Below are 26,121 nucleotides of genomic sequence, written 5' to 3'. Positions count from 1 at the left end.
TGCCAGAGAAGATTCCTTCCTTTTCTACGTCCAGGGGTATTTTCTCTGCTCATGTGCCTTTACCCCCAGGAGCATGTCTCTGGGACCTTAGGGAAACACCTCTACCTGACAAGACCTCTTCCTTTCTCAAGCTCCTGCAATCCTCCCAGCAACTTTGGTCTTAGGTACACACTGCCTCTGTTTTGGCTCTAGGCTACAGAGATAAACATCATCACCCCTGTTATTGAGGGGTTCACCAGTCCTTAGTCCATAGTCCTTTCGTGGGTTGAGGATGGGCAGTATGTCTTTTTATTTTTTTGTAATTCTGTTTGTAAACTTTTAATAAAAAAAAAAAAGCCTCCCCCTCTTTGGAGCTCTCAGGGTAAGGGGTTTGGGAGGCCTAGCCTCTCTTTTAGCTTCTGTGTGGTGCTAGACTTGTGATCCTGTTCACGTAGACACTGGTTCAGGGACTTATTCAGATCTTCCAAACCAAAACAAGTGGAGCTGATGAAAGAACGAGTAAGGGGCTGGGAACCTGGCTTAGCGGTAGTCTGCTTGCCTAGTATACATGAAGCCCTGGGTTCAATTCCTCAGCACCATGTAAGCAGAAAAAGCTGGAAGTGATGCTGTGGCTCAAGAGGTAGAGTGCTAGCTTTGAACAAAAAGCAGCCAGGGACAGTGCTCAGGCCCTGAGTCCCAAGCCCCAGGACTGGCAAAAAAAAAAAGACGAGCAAGACAAAACACAGAGGTAAACTGGATAACTTTGAGATCTCAGATACTAGTGTTAAGATTTAATATAGTTCCAATATATATGGAATTCTGGCTGCTCTAGAAGGACAACTGAATAGTGATTGTGCAGTTTATCAGAAAGTGGTGTTTGCCAAATTCAATAGAATTGTAACCTATCTACACATATTGGGAAGCTTAAACTTTGACCCAGTAGATGGCATAGGGCAGGCTTCCAGACCTAATCTACAGCCTATAATCACCTATATCACCTATATCCTTACTACACACCACCATGCATAGTTGGTTATCGTCTGTCTTTAGCAATTAACCCAAAAACATTCCTTAGTTTTTACCTTTTCTGACATAGACTGACACTCTTTTTTTTTTTGACCAGTCCTGGGAACTGGACTCAGGGCCTGAGCACTGTCCCTGGCTTCTTTTTGCTCAAGGCTAGCACTGTGCCATTGAGCCACAGCGCCACTTCTGGCCTTTTCTATATATGTGGTGCTGAGGAATTGAACCCAGGGCTTCAGGTATATGAGGCAAGCACTCTTGCCACTAGGCCATATTCCCAGCCGACTGACATTTTTTAAGAGAGGAGACCAAACTAGGTCTATCAGGGTTTGGTTATGTGTGTGTGCACAAAAACACACACTCGTGCACATTCCAGTACTGAGGCTTGAACTCAAGATATTGTTTAGCGTTTTCACTCAAGGCTGACACTCTACCACTTGAGCCATACCCCCCACTTCTGCCTTTTTGTTGGTTAATTGGAGATAAGTTTATAGAACTTTTCTGCACAGACTAGCTTCAAACTGTGATCCTCACATCTCAAGGCTCTCGAGTTGCTAGGAATCTCTTGTTTCTTTGAGATTGGATACAGGTTGTTCATTTTGGGCACTATCCTACATAAGTGGCAGTGTGTCCTAATATATCACATACTGTTTCTCCGGCCATTGCTGCTGAAGCTACCCTTGATCACTTGATTAAGATGGACATAAAGGGACAGTGCCCAGGCCCTGAGTTCAAGCCCTAGGACTGGCAAAAAAAAAAAAAAAGATGGACATGAAATATTTCTGTTGCTTTTTACATTTTTATAATTTCTTTTTTGTTATTTTTGTTTGTTTGTTTTTTGCCAGTCCTGGGGCTTGAACTCAGGAACCAAGCACTGTCCCTGGTTTCTTTTTGCTCAAGGCTAGCACTCTACCACTTGAGCCACAGCACCACTTCTGGCTTTTTCTACATATGTGGTGCTGAGGAATCGAACCCAGGGCTTCATGTATACAAGGCGAGCACTTTACCACTAAGCCATATTCCCAGCCCCTATAATTTCTTTCTATAGTACTTAATTTACAGAAAAATGATCAGGTAGTATAGGTTTTATATACATACCTTGCAGTCCCTCCACATACTCACCCAGTTTCTTTTGTTATTAGAATTGTATATTAGTATGATACTTGGTTAGCAATGTAGCAATACAGTCATACCTCACTATATCTTGGGAGTTATGTTCCAGAGACCCCTGTGATAGGTGAAAATCCATGAAGTAGCAATAAGTGAACCATGACAACGGGATGACTAATGCTGCTACTTTACTCACGGATTTTCCCCTATCAGGGAATCTCTGAAATGTAACTTCCACAATAGGTGAGGGATCACTGTACTGATATATTAATGGTTTTTATTATTAATCCTATAGTTCATTGAGATTTTCTTAGTTTTAAACCTGATGCTTTTTAAAAAAAAAAAAAGCATGTGATATCTATATTAAGCTCTTGTGGTGCTGTGATCAAATACCCAATAAGAGCTACTTTAAGGAGTAGAGATTTATTTTGGTTCATGACTTCAGATGGTTTAGTTCATCAGAGCAGGGAAGGTGTAGCAGAGCAATTCACATCTAGATGGACAGGAACTGGCAAAATGATAATTCAGGCCAGGCGCTGGTGGCTCACACCTGTAATCCTAGCTACTCAGGAGGCTGAGATCTGAGGATAGAAGTTTGAATCTAGCTTGGGCAGGAAATTCCATGAAACTTTATTATCATCTTTTGGTCAGCCATGGGGCTTGAACACAGGGCCTGAGCTTTTTCACTCAAGGCTAGCACTTTACCATTTGGAGCCAAAACCCCTACTTCCAGTTTTCTGGTGGTTAACTGGAGATAAGAGTCTCACAGACGGGGCTGGGGATATGGCCTAGTGGCAAGAGTGCTTGCCTTGTATACATAAGCCCTGGGTTTGATTCCCCAGCACCACGTATACAGAAAATGGCCAGAAGTGACACTGTGGCTCAAGTGGCAGAGTGCTAGCCTTGAGCAAAAAGAAGCCAGGGACAGTGCTCAGGCCCTGAGTCCAGTTTCCAGGATTGGCCAAAAAAAAAAAAAAAAAAAGTCTCACAGACTTTCATGCCTGGGCTTGCTTTAAACCATGATTCTCATATCTCAGCCTCCTGAGTAGCTAGGATTACAAGTATATGCCACTGGTGTCTGGCTGTGAAACTCCTATCTCTGATTAAAACACCAGAAACTGAAAGTAGAGCTATGGCTCAAAGTAGTATAGCTCTAGCCTTGAGCAGAAAAGCTCAGGGACAGCACCCAGGCCCTGAGTTCCAGCCCCATGACTGATTTTTTTTTTAAGGTAATACAAGGGCTGGGAGTGTGGTTTAGCAGTAGACTGCTTGCCTGGCATGCACGAAGCCCTGGGTTCGATTCCTCAGCACCACATAAATGGAAAAAAAGCTGGGAGTGGCTCTGTAGTTCAAGTGGTAGAGTGCTAGCCTTGAACAAAAAGAAACCAGGGACAGTGCTTAGGCCCTGAGTTCGAGCCCTAGGACTGGCAAAAGAAAAAAGAAAAAGTAATACAGGAAGGGGTCATAGGAAGATACACTACAGTGTCCTACTGTTATGCCAAGTCGCAAAACAACCACCAAGAAGGCCACTGAGACTTAGACGTTCCGAAATGCAAAAGCAAGGCAAGGCTTTATTCAAGCGAGCTGCAACTCGGGCCTCGTCCTACCCACCAACACAGCGGAGGTTAGGAGGAAGCCCCGAGCTGCGATTACACAGGGCTTATAAAGGCAAAAAACAAAGTTACAACAATCAGGTGTTCAAGCAAGCAAGATTAGGACACAGGTACAAATCTGATTGGCTCAGGACTCGAGGCATTCTAGGGGTGGTCAGAGGTAAGCATTCCCAGCGGTTAGAGTTCTAGACCGGCTGGGCCCTAATAAGCTTGTCCTGGGTTTGCTCACAGGGCCTGCTTATCTCAGGTTCATGTGGTAAAGTGGGGTTCGCATGGTAAAGTGGGGTCTGACTTCAAAGTCTGGCACTTCACTACTTCTCCCAACCAAGCCCTAACCTACTTTTTGCCACCTTTCAACAAGTGGTTATATTAGGAATTCATCAAGAGATTCATCCATCGATTAGGACTGAGCCCTGTCACTCAAACCACCCATATAGACACAGCCAGTGGTGTACCTAACTTATCTCCTAGGGTTTCTTTCTTTTTTGGGTGTGTGTGTGTGCTGTTCCAGGGCTTGAATTCTGGGCATGGAGGTACTGTGTGTGAGCTCTTTTCTTGCTCAAGGCTAGAGCTCTACCACTTAAAACCACAGCTCCTCTTCTGGCCTTTTGCTAGTTAATTGGAGATAAGGTTCTCTTGGACTTCCCTGCTGAGCTGGCTTCAGACCATGATCTGTAGATGTGAGACTCCTGAGTAGTCAGCATTACAGGCATGAGCCACTGCAGCTCCCCCTCTCCCCTTTAGGCTTTTTTAATCCAATTAGGTTGACAAGATTAAGCATCACATCACAGGTTTGTCACACTTTACATTGTTTTACTTGCCTCCTTAAGCTCATCTTGGCTGAAAAAGTATCTCAAAGATATGTGTATACTTCCTGCCTGAATTCTACAATCACCCTTTTATCTAAAATTTCAGCTATACCTTGTAATTTGATTTTCTCATGATTAGTCTGGAGTTTGGGGTTTGGGTATGAAAATTATCAAAATAAGTTTTTCCTTTAAAGCCCAAAATTTATCCTCTGACCTCAAACACGCAAGTAGCTGAGACTATCATGCCAAACGAAGTGTCATTTTGATCATATTCATGGTACATGCTGTCAACATGATTCATGATGTTGACATATAACAGGCTGAGGTGTTAGTCACATTTCTCCATTATAAATTACTCCTTTTGTCCTTGCTTTAGATGCAGCTCTACCTTTTAAGAGTGACGAGTTATGTTCCCCCTCCTTTCAGACAGGCCACATCACTTGGAATTCTTCCGTAGAAGCATTTACCTCCTCTCTGCATTTATTAATATATTACTTAGTACATGAAATGGACTTTATTAATGTTACTTTATTTTGTTACTTAGATTTTCTAATGGCTTTTGCCATTAAAACTCTAAATACCTCTACAATTCTTTAAAAATAGGATATTCTACATAATCAAAATGTCAAACTAGTTATTTTAGTTCCCTGTGGCTGCTAAAAGATATTACCACAAACACAAGTTGGTGGTTTAACACAACCAGAATTTATTTTCTCCGGGCTCCCTTGTGATCTGAAGATGGTTAGGATCAGAGCCTAATCCCCTCATGGTCTACAGTAGAATCCACACCTCACCTTTTCCAGTTTCTGGGAGTTCAAGATATTCCTTGCAGTAGGGCTGGGAATATGGCCTAGTGGCAAGAGTGCTTGACTTGTATAAATGAAGACCTGGGTTCAATTCCCAGCAACAACACATATATAGAAAACGGCCAGAAGTGGCACTGTGGCTCAAGTGGCAGAGTGCTAGCCTTGAGTAAAAAATAGCCAGGCACAGTGCTCAGGCCTTGAGTCCAAGCACCAGGACTGGCCAAAAAACAAAACAAAACAAAACAAAAAAACACCTTGGTGACACTGAACAATTGGTTTGACTGGCATTTGTCACCCAGAGTTGTTTCTGTTTTAAGCAATTTCAGCTTAGTCTTAAAAATGACAAGTTGAGAAGTAAATTGCAATTAGCTAAATGTGCCCCATGAGTAGATTTTCTTTTTTTTTTTTTGGCCAGTCGTGGGCCTTGGACTCAGGGCCTGAGCACTGTCCCTGGCTTCTTCCCGCTCAAGGCTAGCACTCTGCCACTTGAGCCACAGCGCCGCTTCTGGCCGTTTTCTGTATATGTGGTGCTGGGGAATCGAACCTAGGGCCTCGTGTATCCGAGGCAGGCACTCTTGCCACTAGGCTATATCCCCAGCCCAAGTAGATTTTCTGATTTTCACCACTTGAAACAATTCTCAAAGACAGCAAGGTACACTAGTGAGTGCATTTGACTATATCTCTTAAACATCATAGTCTAAAACATCACTCTCCTTTTGTTGAGATTATTCACTGTACATTGGCCCAGATCTTTTTTTGTAATATTAGTTTTTTTTCTCGTTATTTTCTGTAAAATGGAAGTTAGGGCCAATTGTTATGTTCAGGATTTGTTGTTGTTTAACAAAATACAATGTACTTTATAAATATTGTGTAATGCATTAAATCGGGGGACATGTTTAACTGTTCTCTGGTTTCATGATCTAAGATTGATTAGCTTATACAGGTGATGACACATTCTTCCAGGGTAAATTTCCCCTCATTAATGCTTTAGTAGTTTAACATTTCATCAATGATGGTTGCCTAAATCCATTATTTATTGGGCACTCTTGCTCTGGTACACTGTTTTCATTGTTGCTCTATCTTCCTTTCCATTTCTATAGCTTGGAAAAGATCTTTTTGTCTTCTGCTCTCTTTGTAGCTCTCCAAATCCCTCAGGTCCAGAGATGTCTGAGAGAAGCAACATGGTCTATGAATCTATGAGGAGATAGTATTAAATTCACATTTCTAAAACACATTAGAAAACAAAGAAACAGGGCTTGAATTCAGGGCCTTAAGCTCTTGCTTGGCTTTTCCCCTCAAAACTGACACTCTCCCATTTTAGCCATAACTGCACTTCTGAGGTGGTTGTAATTTTTGTTCTCCTGTGTGGGTTGGGTTTAGGGGAAGGTGGGTTGGAGGGAGACAGTGAATAAGACTGAAGTATCCTGGCCACCTAGGTGATAAAGACTGAAGTATCCTGGCCACCTAGGTGGGACTCAAACCCATGATAATAAAGTCACCAGCACTCAGTCAAGTGGGCTAATTTATTTAGCTGTGCACAGTGTCTTCACCACCATGGGGATGGTGAAGAACAGCACTGAGCTTCAGTAGGACTAGGTTTTAAAGGCAAAAATCACATGGACCACACACAGGTGGTGAGGCAAATTAGGCAAAGCAAGCAAGCAGACATACAGAAGCAGAATTGGCAGTCAGGGATTACAAACAGCCATTACAATTCCTTAAACTCTGGTAAGCAAAGTAATAAGTCATTTAGGCAAAATTCTCTTTGTTCAATTCTTGGTTCTGGATGTGACTTGCATTTCCCTCTTCGACTTCTTGACCTTAAATCTCACTGTTTCTGAAACTCCCCCTAAACTAAAACATGCAAACAGAGTGTGGTCTTCCTCGTTCCTTTCTTTTAAAAAGGTCAAGCAGTTCTAGGTCAAGCTGCTTTGGGCTCCTGTTATTCGGCTTAGGTTTGCCCTTCTCCAGGCCCACTACCTTGTCTAAGGCTGCTGTTTCTGGAGACTCACTTTTCGCTTGGCTCCCACAAGACCATCTCTCTTTCACTGGGCTCAAAAGCAAAACCTGGCTGGGTTCTTTTATTTCGGGAGAGTGGGGGGCGTTGCTAAGGAGAAAGTCCAGAGCGACGAGGTGAAATCAGAGAAGTAAGGGAGAGGACCAGGATTGTTAAGGACAGGGTACTTAGCTTTGGGACTACAACTCCCAGAATTCCGCTCGCAGGGTCCCGGAGGAAGCGCGCATGCGCATTACGGGCCCCAACCATCCCGAAGTCCCAGAAGCCCCAGGATTCCTCGCGTCGCCTCCTTCCTAGCCCTATCCACCCCTTCTCGGCCCTCGGTCTGTCCGCTGGGGGCGCGCGCTGTGCGTGGCAGGCGGCTGGCGGCGTCGGCGGCCGTGTGTGCGGCTCGCGTGGCCGTGCGTGGTTGCTAAGGGCGCCTGAGGTCGCTCGCTCGCCCAGCAGGCCCAGCGAGAGAGCAACGCGGAACCGGCGCCGAGCCGGGGCGAAGCTGGGTTCCCTAGGTGAGTGTGGTTGCGGGTGGACTGTCCCCGACCCCGGGCCGTGCCTCCGCCCCATTCCCTTCGCGCCGGACCCCAGCCCTCCTGCCGCCGCCACCCGGGCCCCGCTTCCGGCTCACCACCTCTCCTCTCGTGGGCAGAGGTGCAGCGGCCTCTCGGCGAGCCCTGCTCGACCGCCACGCCCGGGGGGTGGGGGGTGGGTGGACTTTGAGGGCCCCGTCTCTGGTGCTCGAACCCCGCAGCATCTTCTTCGCCCTGGTTGCTTCCTCCTTCCCGCCGCGCTGCGGTTTAAATTCTCACCGGAGTGGGAGACCAAGCTCTTCTGGTGCACCAGGGCTGGGTTTAACACGGATACCTACTTTTATACGCCCCACTCCGCTTTCACTGATTTATACTGTCTGTCTAAATTACACTTTTACGGTGAGAAGTTTTTGTTTATATTTTTTTACCGGTACTGGGGTTTGAACTCAGGACCTGGATGCTGTCCCTTAGCTGTTTTCACACCAGGCTAGCGCTCTACTACGTGAGCCACAGCTCCACTTCTGACTTTTAGGTGGTTCGTTGGAAATAAAAGTCCTACCGACTTTCCTGCACGGGTTGACTTGGAGCTGCAATCCTCAGATCTCAGCCTCCTTGAGTAGCTAGGATGACAGGCGTAAGCCACCAGATCCCGTTTTAGGGGAGATTTTTTTTAACCCAGTAAACAAGCACTTATCATACTATAGGGTATTGTGCTGTGTGTGACACAGAAACTTAAAACAGACTTGCTTGGAAAGGGAAAGTATTCTCGGTCCCCCTGAGTTTATGGGAATCACCTCAGATGTTTCAATTCCACATTTCAATTCCAGTACCTGTTGATTTAGCCTATCCGCAACAATCTGGGGGATTCCATCACATTTTCCTTGTGGTTTGTTTTTTTTTTTTTTTTTCCTTGAAAGGATACTGCCTAAAAGCGAGGGGACACATTGATTAGCCTAAAGGTAGATTTACAATGTTACCAGTTGTTTCTGGGAATTAGAGGTGGGAAGACAATCCAGATACAAAGTGTCTTTTGAAAAGATACCACAAGGCCTGAAAAAAGAACAGGCCTGAAACATTTTGAACATATGAGAGCTGGGAGTGTTAGGAGTCATTCTGAGACAAATGAGGGGAATTAAAAGGGGCTAGATCACAAATAGCCTTAGATGCTAACCCTTGGAACAGTGATTTTTTTTTTCAAGCTGGGTCCCTCAGGATCTACACGGATACACCTGCCTGCATTGCTTTAAATTTCCAGACCAGTAGCTTCCAAATGAGCTCTTCTAAAATGGCCCTAAAAGGGAGAGGAGACAAATCCTTCATATATCCCAAATTTTATCCTCCACATATTCCACCTCATTTGCCAAGCTAAGACTCTTTTGGGGGTAGTGATTACAGGAAAGCCCTCTTTAGTGATTAAGTTAGCTTCCAAACCCAGACAGCCTCTTGTCTTTTCCTAATACAGCTGTTCCAGGGGAGCTTGTTTCTCATTGGGATGTTCTGGGTTCAGAAGAATACAACAGTTAATCGGGGCTGGGGATATAGCCTAGTGGCAAAAGTGCCTGCCTCGGATACACGAGGCCCTAGGTTCGATTCCCCAGCACCACATATACAGAAAACGGCCAGAAGCGGCGCTGTGGCTCAAGTGGCAGAGTGCTAGCCTTGAGCGGGAAGAAGCCAGGGACAGTGCTCAGGCCCTGAGTCCAAGGCCCAGGACTGGCAAAAAAAAAAAAAAAAAAAAAGAATACAACAGTTAAGTAAATGTACCTGGAATTGTTTTTGCCAGTGTGGGTTTAAAAAGCTGTGTTGAATGATTTAGTTTAGGTTTAGTATGTTTAAGATAATAGAAACCTATTTTATCAAATCAGGTGATGAAATGTGTATTCTAATTGCAGCTGATTCCTAGCATTTCTTGTTATGAAATTTTAGTATTTTCTACCTCCTCTACACACAAAAGTAAACTTCTTGTAAACTTATGATAAGAAATTATAGGTGTTAAGTCTGGGGATGTAACTCAGTGGTAGAGCTTGTGCTTACAGTGTATGTGGCGGTGTTCCATGTTGGACACTGCAAAAACATTTCTTTAAGCTGTCAACTTTAGGGGCTGGAGATATGGCCTAGTGGCAAGAGTGCTTGCCTCGTATACATGAGGCCCTGGGTTCAATTCCCCAGCACCACATATACAGAAAATGGCCAGAAGTGGCGCTGTGGCTCAAGTGGCAGAGTGCTAGCCTTGAGCAAAAAGAAGCCAGGGACAGTGCTCAGGCCCTGAGTCCAAGCAGGACTGGCCAAAAAAAAAAAAAAAAAGATGTCAACTTTAGGGCTGGGAATATGGCCTAGTGGCAGAGTGCTTGCCTTATATACATGAAGCCCTGGGTTCGATTCCTCAGTACCACATATATAGAAAATGGCCAGAAGTGGCACTGTGGCTCAAGTGGCAGAGTGCTAGCCTTGAGCAAAAAAGGAGCCAGGGACAGTGCTCAGGCCCAGAGTTCAAGGCCCAGGACTGGGGAAAAAAAAAGGCAACTTTATTTAATGGATATATGATTTTTTAAACTTTTCTTTTGGATGTATATGAGCAAAATTATTTGAAGAATATGCTAAAGGAAAACTCTGACAAGACAATTAGCAGAAGAATAACATCAGGTTTCTATCTGAGGTTATGATAGTGCCACTGGATCCAGGGATCCAATGAGAAAACTATTATAGTGCTGTAGTCTAGAGATTATGATTTTATGGTTGTCACAGTCAGAATGGAGAAGGTTTAGAGAAATGTAAAATCTTGTGACACAGTAGATGCAGAGTAGGACAAGGAGAGGTGTGTGGAATGATCTAGGTTTCTGACTGTAACAACTGTATGAGTGATGAATTAGAGCATTGATTACAATGAGGGGGAGCTTTGAGGGAGAAGATAGTAGAGCTGAGCTGAGGTCCTTTGGCACATTAAGGTAGAAAGACCAGGAAGCCTGGTGCTCAAGATGGAGGTCTGGGTAATGATAGGGGCTTAAGAAAATACAAAAGAGGCTGGGGATATAGCCTAGTGGCAAGAGTGCCTGCCTCGGATACACGAGGCCCTAGGTTCGATTCCCCAGCACCACATATACAGAAAACGGCCAGAAGCGGCGCTGTGGCTCAAGTGGCGGAGTGCTAGCCTTGAGCGGGAAGAAGCCAGGGACAAGTGCTCAGGCCCGGAGTCCAAGGCCCAGGACTGGCCAAAAAAAAAAAAAAAGAAAATACAAAAGAGGTGATTGGAGACATGGGATATGGGATAGAAGAGTCATGAGCTTGACAGAGTATGGCAGCCACTACTGTTGCATATGTACTGTGTGCCAGGGAGAGTGAGGAGCACAGAGGAGCACCAACATTGAGAGGATGAGCGAGAAAAGCAGGTAGGAAAGAGAATGCATAAGTGAATTTAAAAAATGGATATTTGGGGGCTGGGGATATAGCCTAGTGGCAAGAGTGCCTGCCTCGGATACACGAGGCCCTAGGTTCGATTCCCCAGCACCCACATATACAGAAAACGGCCAGAAGCGGCGCTGTGACTCAAGTGGCAGAGTGCTAGCCTTGAGCGGGAAGAAGCCAGGGACAGTGCTCAGGCCCTGAGTCCAAGGCCCAGGACTGGCCCAAAAAAAAAAAAAAAAAAATGGATATTTGAATGGAAAGTTCTCGCTGTTGGAAAAACTGTATCTAGGTGAAGGCATAGCTTCAGAGTCTATTTGATACTCCTGATCTGGAGTTCAGTTTAGCATTCCCACCACATTTTTTCTGTGACCTTGGAGTTGTCTGATCCTAGTCTCCCTGGATTTTAGCCTGGATTAGGTGCCCTGGTCAGCCAGTGAAAGGCAGAGAAAAGGGTTTTGTTTTAATACCCTGAACTTCTCACCCTCTCTTCTGGCAGAGCTGAGAACAAATACTGACAGTGCTTATTTTCTCTTGGGGTCTGAAATACAAAGAACCTTGTCCTTCAGAGCTCTCCTAGATGTCCTGGACAAGCAGTGCTGGACAAGCTGTTCTCATGCTTACTTCACTCAGGACTCCATTATGCACTTCAAAAGCTCTTTGAGATTTTTTTTCTTATTACCAATTTTTTTTTCCCCCTGAGGATTGCTGTGTTGCTCAGGCTGGCCTCAAATGTGAGATCTTTCTACCTCTGCCTCCCAAGTGCATAAGCCATCATGCCCAGTGACTTTTTAGGGAGTGGGCTGATACTGGGGTTTGAACTTGAAGCCTTGCCTTTGGCTAGGCAAGTACTCTACCACTTGAACTATGCCTTCAGTTCTTTATTCACTTCAGTTTATTTTTCAGACAGAGTCTCTTATGCTGAGGCCTTGCACTGGGACTCTCTTCTCTCTCCTAACTGGAATTACAAACAAGTACTACCGTGTCTGGCCCATTTATTTCTTTTCTTCAGGATTATTGATTGAGATACAATTCTTACTAACTTTTGCCCAGGTTGCCTTTGACCTGTAATCTCTTGACTCCGAGTAGTTAGGATTATAGTTGTGGTCATGCCAGATTTCAGTTTTTTTTTTCAAAAATGTGGCTATATTTCTCTATTTACCATATTAGAAACTAAAGTTTTAATTTGGGAAAAAATAGCCCTCTATTGTTTGCCTAAGTTAACATAAATTACTCTTGGGGGGGGGGGGCAGCCCTTGGGCTTGAACTCAGGGCCTGGGCACTGTCCCTGGGCTTCCACTGCTCAAGGTTAGCACTCTACCACTTGAGCCACAGTGCCACGCCTGGCTTTTTCTGTGTATGTGGTACTAGGGAATCGAACTCTGGACTTCATGCATGGTAGGCAAGCACTCTACCACTAAGCTACTATTCCCAGCCCCATAAATTACATTTGTAAGATAGAAAATACTGCTGGGCACTGGTGGCTCATGCCTCTAATAACAGTCCACTTAGGAGGCTGAGATCTGAGTAGAAAGATCTGAATTCAAAGCCAGCCCAGGCAGGGAAGTCTGTGACTCTTATCTCCACCCCAAAACCCTAAGTGTAGCTTTGGCTCAAGTGGTAGAGCACTAGCCTTGAGCAATAAAGCTCAGGGACAATGCTCAGGTCCTGAGTTTAAGCTCCAGGACTGACACAAAACAAAAGATAGAAAATGGTATTGTTTCAAAAAGATTCTTGAGAATGGAAAATTAATAGATGACACCTGGATTTTCATATTTATTTCTGTATTCAACCTATTGCGATATATATTTTGGTTTGAATTACAAAGAAAATCCAGCCTCACATAGATAGTTGGAAAAGGGAGTATTTTAGTAGCCTTATCAGAAGATTTGTTCTCATATGAAACAGAGGTTGATTTTATACTTACATGGGTTGAAATGTGGGATGTGAAATAATACCAATGAATTTTTTTTTTCATGTTTTGTCACATTGGAATTCATTGGTTTGTCATTTTGGCTGGATTTTAGAGCCTTGTTTATAGCATGTAACATGCTATGACATGATTTGATAGGTAGTTGTATAGTTGATTGAGTTATGCAGATCTTCTAAATGTTCCCACATTTTAGTATACTGTATCACAAAATTGCATGTGATGCTGGGCATAGTGGTGCATACTTAGGATTATAGCACTGGGTAGGTTGAGACTGGAGGTAGTTTGAGGCCAGCCTAAGGCTACATAGTGAGACCTTTATTGAAAAACAAAATCATATTTATATTATTACATTACCTCAGCAAAACAGTCAAATACTGGAAAGTTGTTAGGCTGCTAGTGGCAAATAGAATTTTGCCAAAGTTCAAACTTTATTTTGCGCGCCCCAATTTTATTATTGGCAACGAGTACATACTGTCAGCTGCTTTCCTTGAAGTTGACAGGCTGATTTTCGTTTTCCAGAACGTGTCTGCCAAATAACAAAGTGAGAGAATTATCGCTTATTTCATCCATTCTCTCAACTAAACATGGTGTTGCACGGGAAAATGTGGCCATTCAAATCATCACAAGTGCTTAGGGATGGTCATTGTATGCAGCTTAATATGTATTGTTCCCCTATCCCCAATAAAAGTCCGTCTCATGTGCTAGGCAAGGACTCTCCATCCCCAGCCCTTACTTCTCATTTGCCATGCAGAATAGTGTTAAAAAAAAAAAAAAAAAAGAGCATACTTAACAGCTGAGGCTTACTAGTTAGTTTGCTGTGACATAAAATGAGGTGGGTATTTTTTTTCCCCTGTGTGCCAAATAAGTATGCTATGGTGAAGAGGTTTGGCTGCTGCTGTCTTGATGCATGCTAAGGTGCGGCAGTTTTCTTCACTTGGCTTTTGTTGCGCCATCAAGGGAAAGGTCAGCACAGTAAGAAAAAATGCAAATGATATCTTAGCTCTGTTATGAAAATAATGTTGGCCTAGCAGAACCTCTGAGTTTCCGCATGTTTCAGCCTCCTGTCAGAAGCTGATGAAGACCAAAGCTTCAGGGGAACTAGTCACTTGGTTCCAGAAAGCCTTTGACTGCTTTCATTTGTCAGCAGTTTGTGAATTCAACTGCCTTGGCTCTGCCTTCTGTAACCAATGTCTTTTCCTTAGTTTCTCTCACTTGGTTTTGCATTAATGACCTGTGCTATGCCAAAGCTACCTGTGAATTCTCTCTTTATTGTGATCCTGACTTTAACTTTCACTAAAGCAAGTTTGGCTTTTTTCAGTATAACTTTAAGAAGTAAATAGACCTTCTTTCTTTAGGGAGATACAGCTTGGGATTTATTTCCTAAGAAAAAGTGGGTACGATTCTTTTACTCCTCTTCTATTTGGTACCAGGTAAGTCACTTACATCTCTTTTTATATCACTGTTACTTGAAGTTACCTCATCATAAATCTTGTGGATTGTAGACTCTGAACCACTTTTTGGGGGGGGGGGGACAGTGGGGGTGGACGGTACTCTTCTGGGGTTTGAACTCACTGGTAATATGCAGATAAGCACATTACCACCTGAACCACCCTTCTAGCCCTTTTTACTCAGTTTTTTGGCTAGAGTGTCTGGAGCTGGCCTCAGACCAGATCCTTCTACTTCTGCCTCCTGCCTAGCTGGGATTACAGGCATGTACCATCACATCCAGCCCTCTGAACCATTTCTGATGTCCTGAGTTCTCTTGGTGCTTGAAGGAAACACTTAGATGAAAAAGGAAAAGGAAACTACAAATCCCTAGTGTCACATACCCTTCTAAAATACAGGATAGCAATTTAATCAGTGGCTAATGAATAATTGCTTTCTGCAGAAATAGATACTTGTCCAAGTTGAGCTGGGCCTGGTCCCCAGAGATGTGATGGTTTGAGACAGCAGCAGGGGATTTTTTTTTGACATAGATTACTAATTATTTATGCTCAACTGATGAAATTTGAGGAAAAAGTAATCCACAGAGATTGGGCAGGCCGACCAGGCAATTTCTGAGTTCTGCATATGTTCAGATTCTTGGGACTAGATGCTTTGAAGGGGAGAGTCTCAGCCAGGGGTTTTGGTGGAGGTGCTGTTATTACAGCTCTGCTGGGGCTAGGGACTGCTCTGGCAATCTGTACAAGTAGAAGTGTGAGACTGTTTTGTTGATCTGTACAAAACTCTGCAGTTCTTTACCCTCCACCCTTTTGCTTTAGTCAGCAATAAAAGAATAGTAATGCAGAGAAAGGTTTATTACAAGACTTAGGGCAGATACAGGAAGAAAGCACTTCAGCCAATCTTTCCCCAACAGATACTGCCTTAGGTTTAACTAGCAGGAGGAATTGGGGGTGAGAGATGTGCATAAGCAGCCCCAGTTCCAGGGGTATTGGTGGCAGGTAGCAGTTACAGGTGGCATCTCAGTATCTGTGGGCTTGGTTAGGTGGAGCTTTGCTACAGTTACCACCTAAAAGAAGGTGTAGTCTACCAAGATGGCTGTACACCTACTGCTGAAGAGTGCCTCAGGACAAAGGAGGCTGGGATGCCTAATTTTTAATCCTGCTTTTAGTTAATTTGTGGGTTCAAGTAAGGACCCACAGATAAAAATTTGCTCATCAGCAAAGGGTAGATTTTAATTAATCTGCTACAATACTAGCACACTTTATATGGCAGAGGTTAGCATGGCAGCAAATAGATACCAAGCCTTAAAAAACTCGAGGACAGACCATTGAGCCTTTTAGGCCAAGCAAAGAAATGTATGGATATTACTTATTGATGCGTGTGACATTCACCTGGAATGCTTGTTTAAAATGTATATTTCGGGGCTGGGAATATGGCCTAGTGGCAAGAGTGCTTGCCTCGTATACATGAAGCCCTGGATTCGATTCCCCAGCACCACATATATATAGAAAACGGCCAGAAGTGGCTCTGTGGCTCAAGTGGCAGAGTGCTAGCCTTGAGCAAAAAGAAGCCAGGGACAGTGCTCAGGCCCTGAGTCCAAGGCCCAGGACTGGCAAAAAAAAAAAAAAAAAAAAAAGTGTATTTCTGGGGCTAGGAATGTGGCTTAGTGGTAGAGTTCTTGCATAGCATGCATGAAGCCCTGGATTCGATTCCTCAGTACCACATAACAGAAAAGGCCTGAAGTGTCTCTGTGGCTCAAGTAGTAGAGTGCTAGACTTGAGCAAAAGAAGTTCAGGGACAGTGCCCAGGCCCTGTGTTCAAGCCGCAGGACTGGCACCAAAACAAAACAAAACAAAAAACCCTAAAAGCACAAAATTTGAAGAGCTTCCAGATTGGTGAACATGTGCATGTGTGTGGGTGGCCTGGATAGGATATGGAAGCTCTTAAGAACCTTCCTACTTCCCCTGACCTGTGTGTGTCTACCACCTGGCTGCTATCTCTGTCCTTTGGAATAAGTGATTAAATGCAAGTTAAGTTCCTTCAAGGTCTTAGAGATGGTCTAGCAGATTAATCAAAACAGAATGGGTTGGGCACCCCCTCTAAACCTAGCTGCTTGGGAGACTAATTGGGAAGATTGAGGTTCCATGCCAGCCCCAGGCAGAAAAGGCCGTAAGACTCCATCTCAACAGAAAGGAGCTGGGCACAGCAGCATGTGCCTAACATTTAAGCAACTTGAGAAGGGGAAAACAGATCACAGTCCAGGCCTAAGCATGCCTGGACAGACACTATCTCAAATAACAAGCACAAAAAAAAAAAGGATTAGAGCTATGTCTAAGCACACAGGAAAAAGGATTAGGTATATGCCTGCTTAGGTGTTGGGAGACCCTAAGTTCAAACCCTCATGACACACACACACACACACACACACACACACACACACACACACACACACACACACGGAGGGAGCCATAGGAATTGGGCATACAGTTGATAAGGTCAGAGGCACACAGCCTAGAGTTGCTTTTAACATCTGAAGAGGGGGCCATCTTGTTGGAGGTCCTGTAGAATCAGCTGTAGAATCAGCTTCCTTCAGGTGCATAGTATCTGGATTTAATTGAATTGAATTGCAGGACAACCCTGCTGGTATCCATGAGAAATGCCTTCATGTGGTTCCAAGTGCACATGTTGGTGACTAGAAATGAAATACACTTGGTTAGGTAGTGAAATCTGTATGAGAGTAGAAAAAGGGAAAGGTAGTCATTGGGTGGTCACAGCTGTTGAAAAGATGTATTTGTTTTTTTCAGCAAACATTGCATTATCTTGGTTATATTTCTGAAGCTGGCTGTACACTGTGAGTAAGGTTCCTGTTGACAGAGAGCTTTCATTCTGGAAGAGAAGATAGGCAAATAACAAAGAAAGGCCTAAGTAAATATAGGTTTCATTTTATAGTATAATAAATACATTTGTTGACTAGGTGACTTATTGGCATAGCTCAGTGATTAAAATAGGAGAAAGGGTATTTTGAGAAGTATCTCATCTGGTTTCCAACCCTATAAGCTTGTATTAAAAATTAGTCCTTTCCTTATCTTTCCATTGTTCCTTTGAGGAAGTACTAATATGTAGTATTAGATAATAGAGGGATGAAAGGGAATAAAGCCAGATGATGTAATAGGGAATGACATGGGTATGACAGTATTAGGTAGGGTTGAGGGAAGGGCTTTTTAATTAAATACTGAGCCAGGAGTGGCCATTCAGATGTGTTTCAGAGGGCACAAAAGCTCAGAGGTGGGAACTTGCCCGATGTGTGGGATAGTGGCTCTGTATAAGGTCAGAGAGATAGGAGTCAGATCATGTTGGCTAGAAGCACCAGATGACCTTACGGTATGCTTAAGAAATATGAATGAGAGTGCTAGGTAGCTCACACCCGTGATTCTAGCTACTCAGGAAGCTGAGATCTGAGCACTGAGATTCTAAGCCAACAGAAAAGTCCATGAGACTCTTACCTCCAGCTAACCAGCAGAAAGCTGGATGTGGAATTATGGCTCAAGTGATGAGTGCCAGCTTTTGTGTAAAAACATTAAGGGAGAATGCTCTAGCCCCTAAGTTCAAGCTCCCCAAAAACTAGCAAAAAAATGTTTTTTCCTTAGGATCCTCATCCTCAGTGTACAACATCTTGTCTTTTGCAAGTAATTTTACTTCTCCCTTTCCTATTTGTGTATCTTTAATTTATTTTTGCCTTATTAGATTGGTTGTAATTTCCATTATGAGGCTGAATGAATAGAAACGAGGTGCAGAGCTACCCTTAGAGGGGGGAAAGTAGTGGTTCATTAAGTGTGAAATTAGCTATTCCATCAGATTTGGAGTACTTCCTTACTTTTTAACACACATGTTCCAGACCCATCTCCTGCTTTTCCTGCTCTAGTTCTGGAATCAGCCATTTTCAGGGAGCTCTGGCTCCTTATACTAACAATAATAGATTGTATTTAGAAATAAATCTGGACAGTTAACAGTCATTTTTAAATTCTTTTTATCCAGTGTTTTTGGAAGTCCCAGCCATCTAATTATAAATACTATAAGAGAATCGAAAAAGAGTTCTGCTTGTCACATCTTTTTTTCTCCTGGTAGGTCTCAAAGCACTTTTCAGTTGCCCTTTAGTGTTAAGTCACACTTATAGCTGATAATCTGATAACTGATAGAATAATAAATTTCACAAAATCTCCCAGATAACAAGACAGTTATATCTCTTGTGGGAAGAGCATTGCTTGTGCTGTGGATAATTATTGCCTGCTTCTTAGTTTTTCTCCCTTTATGGCAGCTTGTGAAGGACTCTGAGGGGAGAGGAGGAGGTCATTGGGTACCAATAAAAATCAGAGTGCCCTGGGTTCAATTCCTCAGCACCACATATACAAAAAGTCAAGTGGTGCTGTTGCTCAAGTGGTAGAGTGCTAACTTTGAGCAAGAAGCCAGGGACAGTGCTCAGGCCCTGAGTCCCAAGCCCAGGACTGGCAAATAAAACAAACCCAAAAAACAAGATTGGGTAGGTTCTATGCCAGAACTGTTTATTGTGGGCCAGGTATATATAGATAGATAGATAGATAGATAGATAGATAGATAGATAGATATAGATATATATAGATATATAGATATAGATATATAGATATATAGATATATAGATATAGATCTATAGATATATATATATATAGAGAGAGAGAGAGAGAGAGTGTGTGTGTGTGTGTGTGTGTGTGTGTGTGTGTGTGTATAGACAGGGTCATCCTATATAGCCCAAGCTGATCTGGGACTTATTGTGAAACCCAAGTTGGCCTCAAACTCAAGGATGTCACAACTTCATTTGGTACTGTGCTTTTATATGCTTTTTGTAAATTTTCTCATTTAGTCTTATACAATAACCCACTTTCTTCTGACTTTTTGGGAACATGACGGCTGTGTGATCCACTGTTGTCCAGTGCTCTGGTTAGCTGGTGTCACCAGCAAGTAGTCGCTGCTGAAGCAGAACGACTGGGAGGGAGAGGAGTGCCCTGTCATACAGACTTTTAGAAAACTCATGCAAGGAGCATGTGTTTTTGTTGTAAAGCTCAAACAGTACAGCTGTCCTGAAGTGAACTGTCAGGTATTCCTTGGCCTTCCCTTGCCCACTCCACCTCATCCCTCTCACCAAGATGATCATTAGCAGTGGAGTCTTGTTTTTCCAGATTCTTTGGTTTTGCATAAACATACTCATATTCTCTTGAGAGTTGTCCAGAGGGAATTTTCTTTCCAAGAACTCTCCCCTGAGCTGCTTTGCTCTCAACTAGCCTTTACCAGTCTTTAATCTGGGCAGTTTCCTATTTGAGCTGACGTTGAGGAACTTAGCCTTAGAATCAGACTTGTTTTCTTCTAAACTTGAATGAACCTTATAGGCTGTAGTTAAGTATTTGTACCCAGGTTGCCTTTAAATCCTCTTGTTTTTCGAGATCTTGTGTAGGAACAAGAAACACCTAAGGTCATTGGCTCTGTGAAATGTTAGATTCTATGAAATGTTGTTTTTCATGTGAGGTCGTTGTATTGCCTTCTAAGATATGTTTTTTGGAAGCTCCCGATCCAGAGGGTCAGTTGATATTTGATTCTTTGTACTTGGGGAGCAATAGTAAGTACAGATGCTTTTGACTATCTTTACACACTGTTCATATGGTTATACAATGTCTATCAACTAAGTGAAAGTAATGGAACTTGTGGCTAATACTTTTTTTTTTTTGCCAGTCCTGTGGCTTGGACTCAGGGCCTGAGCACTATCCCTGGCTTCTTTTTGCTCAAGGCTATCACTCTGCCACTTGAGCCACAGCACCACTTCTGGCTGTTTTCTATATATGTGGTGCTGGGGAATTGAACCCAGGGCCTCTTGTATAGAGGCAGGCACTCTTGCCACTAGGCCATATTCACAGCCCGTGGCTAATACTTTGTAATTTACATCATCACTAATTGCTCTTCAGGAATTTAGATTTAAGGTTTTTTTTTTTTGTTGTTGTTGTTTGTTTTGTCCTGGGGCTTGAACTCAGGGCCTGGGCACTGTCCTTGAGCTTCTTTTGCTCAAGGCTAGTATTCTACCACTTGAGCCACAGTGTTATTTCTGGCCTTTTCTGTTTATGTGGTACTGAGGAGTTGAACCCAGGGCTTCATGCATGTTAGGCAAGCACTCTAACACTAAGCCACATTCCCAGTCTGGATTATTATTTTTTTTTTTTTAAACTCAGAGCTACTCACTTCCCAGGCAGGCATTCTTACCTCTCAGTCACAAACTCTGCCCTTTCTTGATTTAATTCTTTTTTAATATGGTGTTACATAATCCTCCTACTTAAGACCTTTCCTATGTGCCTGGGATCACACAGAGGCATGTGTACCACACCCACCTTTTTGGTAGACATGAGGTCTTGCTAACCTTTTGCCCAGGCTACCTTTGAACCATGACCCTCTGGATCTCCACCTCCTATGTAGCTAAGATTACAGCTTATCACCAGGCCTGGCCTTTGCACTTAGAAACTTAAGGGATCTTGGGGGAAAAATCATTTATATGTTATCTCACAAATCAGAACTATCCCAGAAAGGTGGGTTTGATGGCCATGCTGAATCGGCTTGTGAGTGTGTGCTGTTTTGGGGTGTCTGCCTGTATGGACTTTAACTTTCTGACAAAACTTGCTGTTCTTAGGGTGCTAGCTTTTGAAACTATTTTCTTTATATCTCAACCTCTTAGATTTGGGGACATACAGGGAAAGTTGACCTGTGGCAGTGGTCAGGGTCTGGGGCACTGGCTACCTGGCTGTTCTTGCTCATCCCGCTTCCGTGACCTGAGGTTTTGATTGCATTAGGAGGAAGAAGAAAGTTGCTTTTGGCAACTAACTAGCATTTCCTTCTCTAAGCCAGATAGCTGCTTGGCCCTTGCATAGATATCTCTCTCTCTCTCTCTCTCTCTCTCTCTCTCTCTCTCTCTCTCTGTGTGTGTGTGTGTGTGTCTGGGAACTTGTACTCAGGGCCTAGGTGCTGTCCTTGAGCTTTTGGTCTCAAGGCTAGGGCTCTACCATTTGAACTACAGCTCCATTTCTAGTTTTTTGGTGCTTAATTGAAGATAAAAGTCCTGTGGACTTTTGTGCCCAAGCTGCATTGAATTGCAATCCTTGTATGTCAGCCTCCTCAGTAGATAGAGTTAACAGGCATGAGCCACTAATGTCCGGCATTAGACAACTAACTTTTTTTTGTTTTTGCTCAAGGCTAGCCCTCTGCCACTTGAGCCACAGCACCACTTCTGGCCTTTTCTATGTATGTGGTGCTGAGGAATCGAACCCAGGGCTTTGTGTATATGAGGCAAGCACTCTTGCCACTAAGCCATATTCCTAGCGCTCACAACTTTCTTTTATTTTATTTTTGCTAGTCCTGGGATTTGAACTCCACACTTGGGCACTGTCCCTGAGCCTCATTGTGCTCAAGGCTAGCACTCTACCACTTTAGCCATAGTGTTACTTTTGGCCTTTTTTTTTTTTTTTATTGGAGGAAAAAAATCTCACAGGGACTTTTCTGCCTGGGCTGGCTTTGAACTGTGATCCTCAGCTCTTAGCCTCATGAGTAGCTAGGATTACAGGCATGAGCCACCACACCTGGCTCAGACATCTTTCTTTAGGAAGACCAGTGGCCCTTCTCCAAATTGCCATCCTACACATCATGGGAACTACTGTGAGAAGAGACATAGAAACAAGCTGTGTGGGGAGCTGAGCTCTGAGTCCCATGGGACAAAAAAGAATCCACTCTACTCTGGTGCTTATCCAGCTGGCTGGCTTCTCACTGTCTGGTAGCAGACCACCTGTGGCTTGTGAGGAAGGTAGGAGGTGGCCCCTCACCTCTCTCTTCCTCATTTGTATTAGAAGGCAAGGCAGCTCAGCTAGCTGGGTGTCAGGCTGCTTGTGTTCTGTGTTCTTGATGCTTAGGACACAGAGAGGCAAAATGGAGCAGTGAGTAGAGGATTCACTTCACCAAGATCTGAGTGAGGTGTATGTGTTGGGTGCTGGTGACTATGAAGGAAGGTGAGGTGTGTGGTGTTAATGAGAAGTCAGTGGACACTGTCACACTCTTTACCTGGGAGGGCTGGGCCTGTGCTTAGAAGGCATGCGGGTCTGAGATAGCATGATGCACGTGGAGAGCCACTGGTGGGGTTGTTTTGTGAGGGCTACCAGCCTGAGTTTTTGTTTCCTTAGGCCTTTTCTCCATGACTTGGGTGTGTCCTTTCTGTCTCATGGGTGGAGAAAGAGAATTGAGTCAAGATTGTGAGCCTATTAAGTATACATAACACACCACATACACATGTATATCTCATGGTCTTGTCAATCATTGGCAGGGTTTGGCACTTTGTGTGCTCTGTTGTTATGTACAGAGAGTAAGTGGACCCTGCCTATTATTTCCAAGGTTCAGACTTGAATGGAAGTCTATTATATGCCATCTCATTTTGAGGTTACTGGCCTCAAAATCTAGTTTTTGCATTTATGCTATTTCTAGCCCACAATCATTTTGACTATTGGCTATGATTCATTTGCTTTTTTGAATTGTCCTTGAAAAAGAATCCATGTAGGTCAGCCTGTGCAGGAAATGAGGGCGATATCATGTGGCTTCTGCAAGATTTTTGTTTGGTCCCGTTTAGTAGTAGACAGAAATACTGGATTTTCCTTGGTCTTTGTGATCAAAATACAGAATCTTCTCCCTAGATTTTTGTTGTAAAATGAACTTGAGCAAAAACCCAGCTACTTTTGATGATGGGGACATCGAGAGTCCATTCATAGCCAGGCACCGGTGGCTCATGCCTGTAATCCTAGATACTCAGGAAGCTGAGATCTGAGGATTGCGGCCCAAAGCCAGCCCAGGCAGAAAAGTCCCTGTGAGATTCTTCTCTCCAATGAACCACTCAAAAACCAGAAGTGACACTATGGCTCAAAGTGATAGAGCACTAGCTTTGAGTACAAAGTGGCTCAGGGACAGTGCCCAGGCCCTGACTTCAAGCCCCACAACTGGACACCCCCCCACCAAAAAAAAAAGAGTCCATTCAGAATTATCCAAGATGAAAGGACTTCTTACAGGTAGCTGCTGCTTCCACTGGTGCTGCTATATAAGCAGACCCACATTCTCTGCAGTTGTGAAAATGGGAGTGTGTTTTGTGATATTGATTTTGAGAGAGACCATGCTAAACAGGTTGTTTGAGACACATGACTACAAGTCTGGTTCAAAGATTCTTCATGAGGGGCTGGGAATATGGCCTAGTGGTAAAGTGCTTGCCTCGTATACATGAAGCCCTGGGTTTGATTCCTCAGCACCACATACATAGAAAAAGCCAGAAGTGGCACTCAAGTGGTAGACTGCTAGCCTTGAGCAAAAAGAAGCTCAGGGACAGTGCTCAGGCCCTGAGTTCAAGCCCCAGGACTGGCAAAAAAAAAAAAAAAAAGATTCTTGGTGAAAATAAATATGGAATGAGAAAGCATAGAGAGCCTTATAGAGAGGAGGCTAGCTCTTAGTCATTCCTGCAGGCAGCCACCCCCAGCAGGAGAGTGTGAGATTCTTCGATTAACTACCAGAAAAACTAAAAGTGGCACTAAGGCACTAGCCTTAAGCAAAAGAGCTCAGGGACAGGGCCCTGAGTTCAAGCCCCTACCACGACCAACAACACCAATAAAAATACAAAGCAGAGAATTTTCTTACCTGAGGTCCACTGTAGCATAGTATCTACCCTCCCTAGACGGTAATATTCCCCATCGCTTCTCTCCCCTGCAGGTCGATAGACTTCCATGATGCAGCTGGTACTCCCCGAGGTGCGTGGCAGCTTACCTGGGTCAGGCCATGAAGCCGTGTGGCTGTGATGTGGGCCCCTCATGGCCTCAGCAGGAACAGAGAGCTACAGTATTGGCTTCCGCCGGGGAGCCAACTTCAAGCAGAGCAGTCCCTCAGGCACAGTGCCTGCCCTATCACCTGAGAAACCCTCAGAGGGCAAAATCTGGTCTCAGACCCATCAGCAGGTGAAGCCAATCTGGAAGCTGGAGAGGAAGCACGTGGGCACACTGTCAACAGGGCTGGGCCAAGGCCTCTCAGCGGTGCCACCACAGCCAGCCTATTACTTTTGTCCCAGCACTCTATGTAGTTGTGGGACTACAACTGTCATTGCAGGCCACAGCAACCCCTGTTACCTGCATTCTCTTCCAGACTTGTTCAGTAGTACCTTGCTGTGCCGCCGCTCCAACGATCGGCACAAACCATACCAGCAACTGGAGTCTTTTTGCTTGCGTCCAAACGCCTTAGAAAAAAGATCTTGTTCACTCCCTCCCAAGGGCCTTCCTATCTGTCTCACTGCCGGTAAAGCTGCTTCCATGGTCTTCCCCATGGCCCAGCCCTTGGCATCCCCACCCGCAGACCCGTACCTCTCACTGGCAGCTGCTGGGGAAAACTCTTCAAGGAAGAGCTTGGCCTCTGCCATCTCAGGGAAGATCCCATCTCCACCATCATCCTACAAGCCTATGCTGAACAACAACTCCTTCCTGCGGCCAAACAGCACTAAAGTGCCTTTATCGCCGACCACAGAGAGCCTGAAGCCAGTATCCTCACCCAAGATCCAGCCTGTTTCCTGGCATCATTCGGGGGGTACTGGAGACTGTGTACTCCAGCCTGGTGACCACAAGATGCCCCAAGGCATTGATACTGTCCTAGACGATGCTACTCCCCACATCACCCCACCTACCCCCAGTGCTCTCAGCATTTCCACCGCCAGTATTGCCTCTTCCCAGTACAAGCGCAACACTAACCTTATCTCCAGGACAGAGCCCCATCTCTCTAGCCTGAACGACAACTCGGATTCCCAGACTCTGACTAAAGAGGTTCGGTTCACTGAAGCTGTGAGGAAGTTGACTACAAAAGGCTACGAGAAGATGCCACAGCAAGGTTGCCAGTTTGAACAGTCTTGTGTTGCAAACCCTAGTTTCCAGTGGAGCCTCCTCAACAGGAGCAGGCGGTGGAAACCTGTGGGGGGCCAGCGGTTTCCTCTGGAGGATGCTGGGTCTGAGAGTAGGACCCCCCCTGGTGCCTCAGACACCCTGGGATTGGACAGTACAGTTTTCTGTACTAAAAGGATTAGCATTCACCTCCTTGCCTCCCACACCAATGGGCTCAACCCCAGCCCTGCCTGTGAGTTTGTACCTGACCCCACACCACTTGAAGAAGATAGTGCTTCCCCCATCCCCCCTTCTCCTCTTCTGCCCCTTGATGTAGCTGAAGTGACCACCTGCCTCTGTTCCTTCCATCTGGGCCAGCTTGGGAAGAAGCCTGAGGAAGATAAGGAGCCAGATCCACCTGCTAGGGATTCCAGGTAAGTTGGAGAATGTTTTTGATTCATTTAGAGCAGTAAAATGCATACACCAGCTTCTAATTCTAGCTACTTAGGAGGCTGAAAT

At 44.4% G+C, this 26,121-nt stretch overlaps 1 protein-coding gene across 1 annotated transcript in view; it reads left to right on the top strand.

The window, feature by feature from the left end:
* Positions 1-7,658: 7,658 nt before the first annotated feature.
* Ttll4 (tubulin tyrosine ligase like 4) overlaps positions 7,659-26,121 on the top strand; it is a 33,281-nt gene continuing 14,818 nt past the window's right edge. Inside the window, 3 exon segments of the mRNA XM_048344741.1 lie at positions 7,659-7,863; positions 14,569-14,643; positions 24,455-26,036. Of these exon segments, the coding sequence (XP_048200698.1) occupies positions 24,553-26,036 (1,484 nt within the window). The 5' untranslated portion in view covers positions 7,659-7,863; positions 14,569-14,643; positions 24,455-24,552.

This window comes from Perognathus longimembris, chromosome 4 (genome assembly GCF_023159225.1).
Source record: "Perognathus longimembris pacificus isolate PPM17 chromosome 4, ASM2315922v1, whole genome shotgun sequence".
Taxonomy (NCBI): Eukaryota; Metazoa; Chordata; class Mammalia; order Rodentia; family Heteromyidae; genus Perognathus; species Perognathus longimembris.
This window is presented reverse-complemented; position numbering and strand designations above follow the sequence as displayed.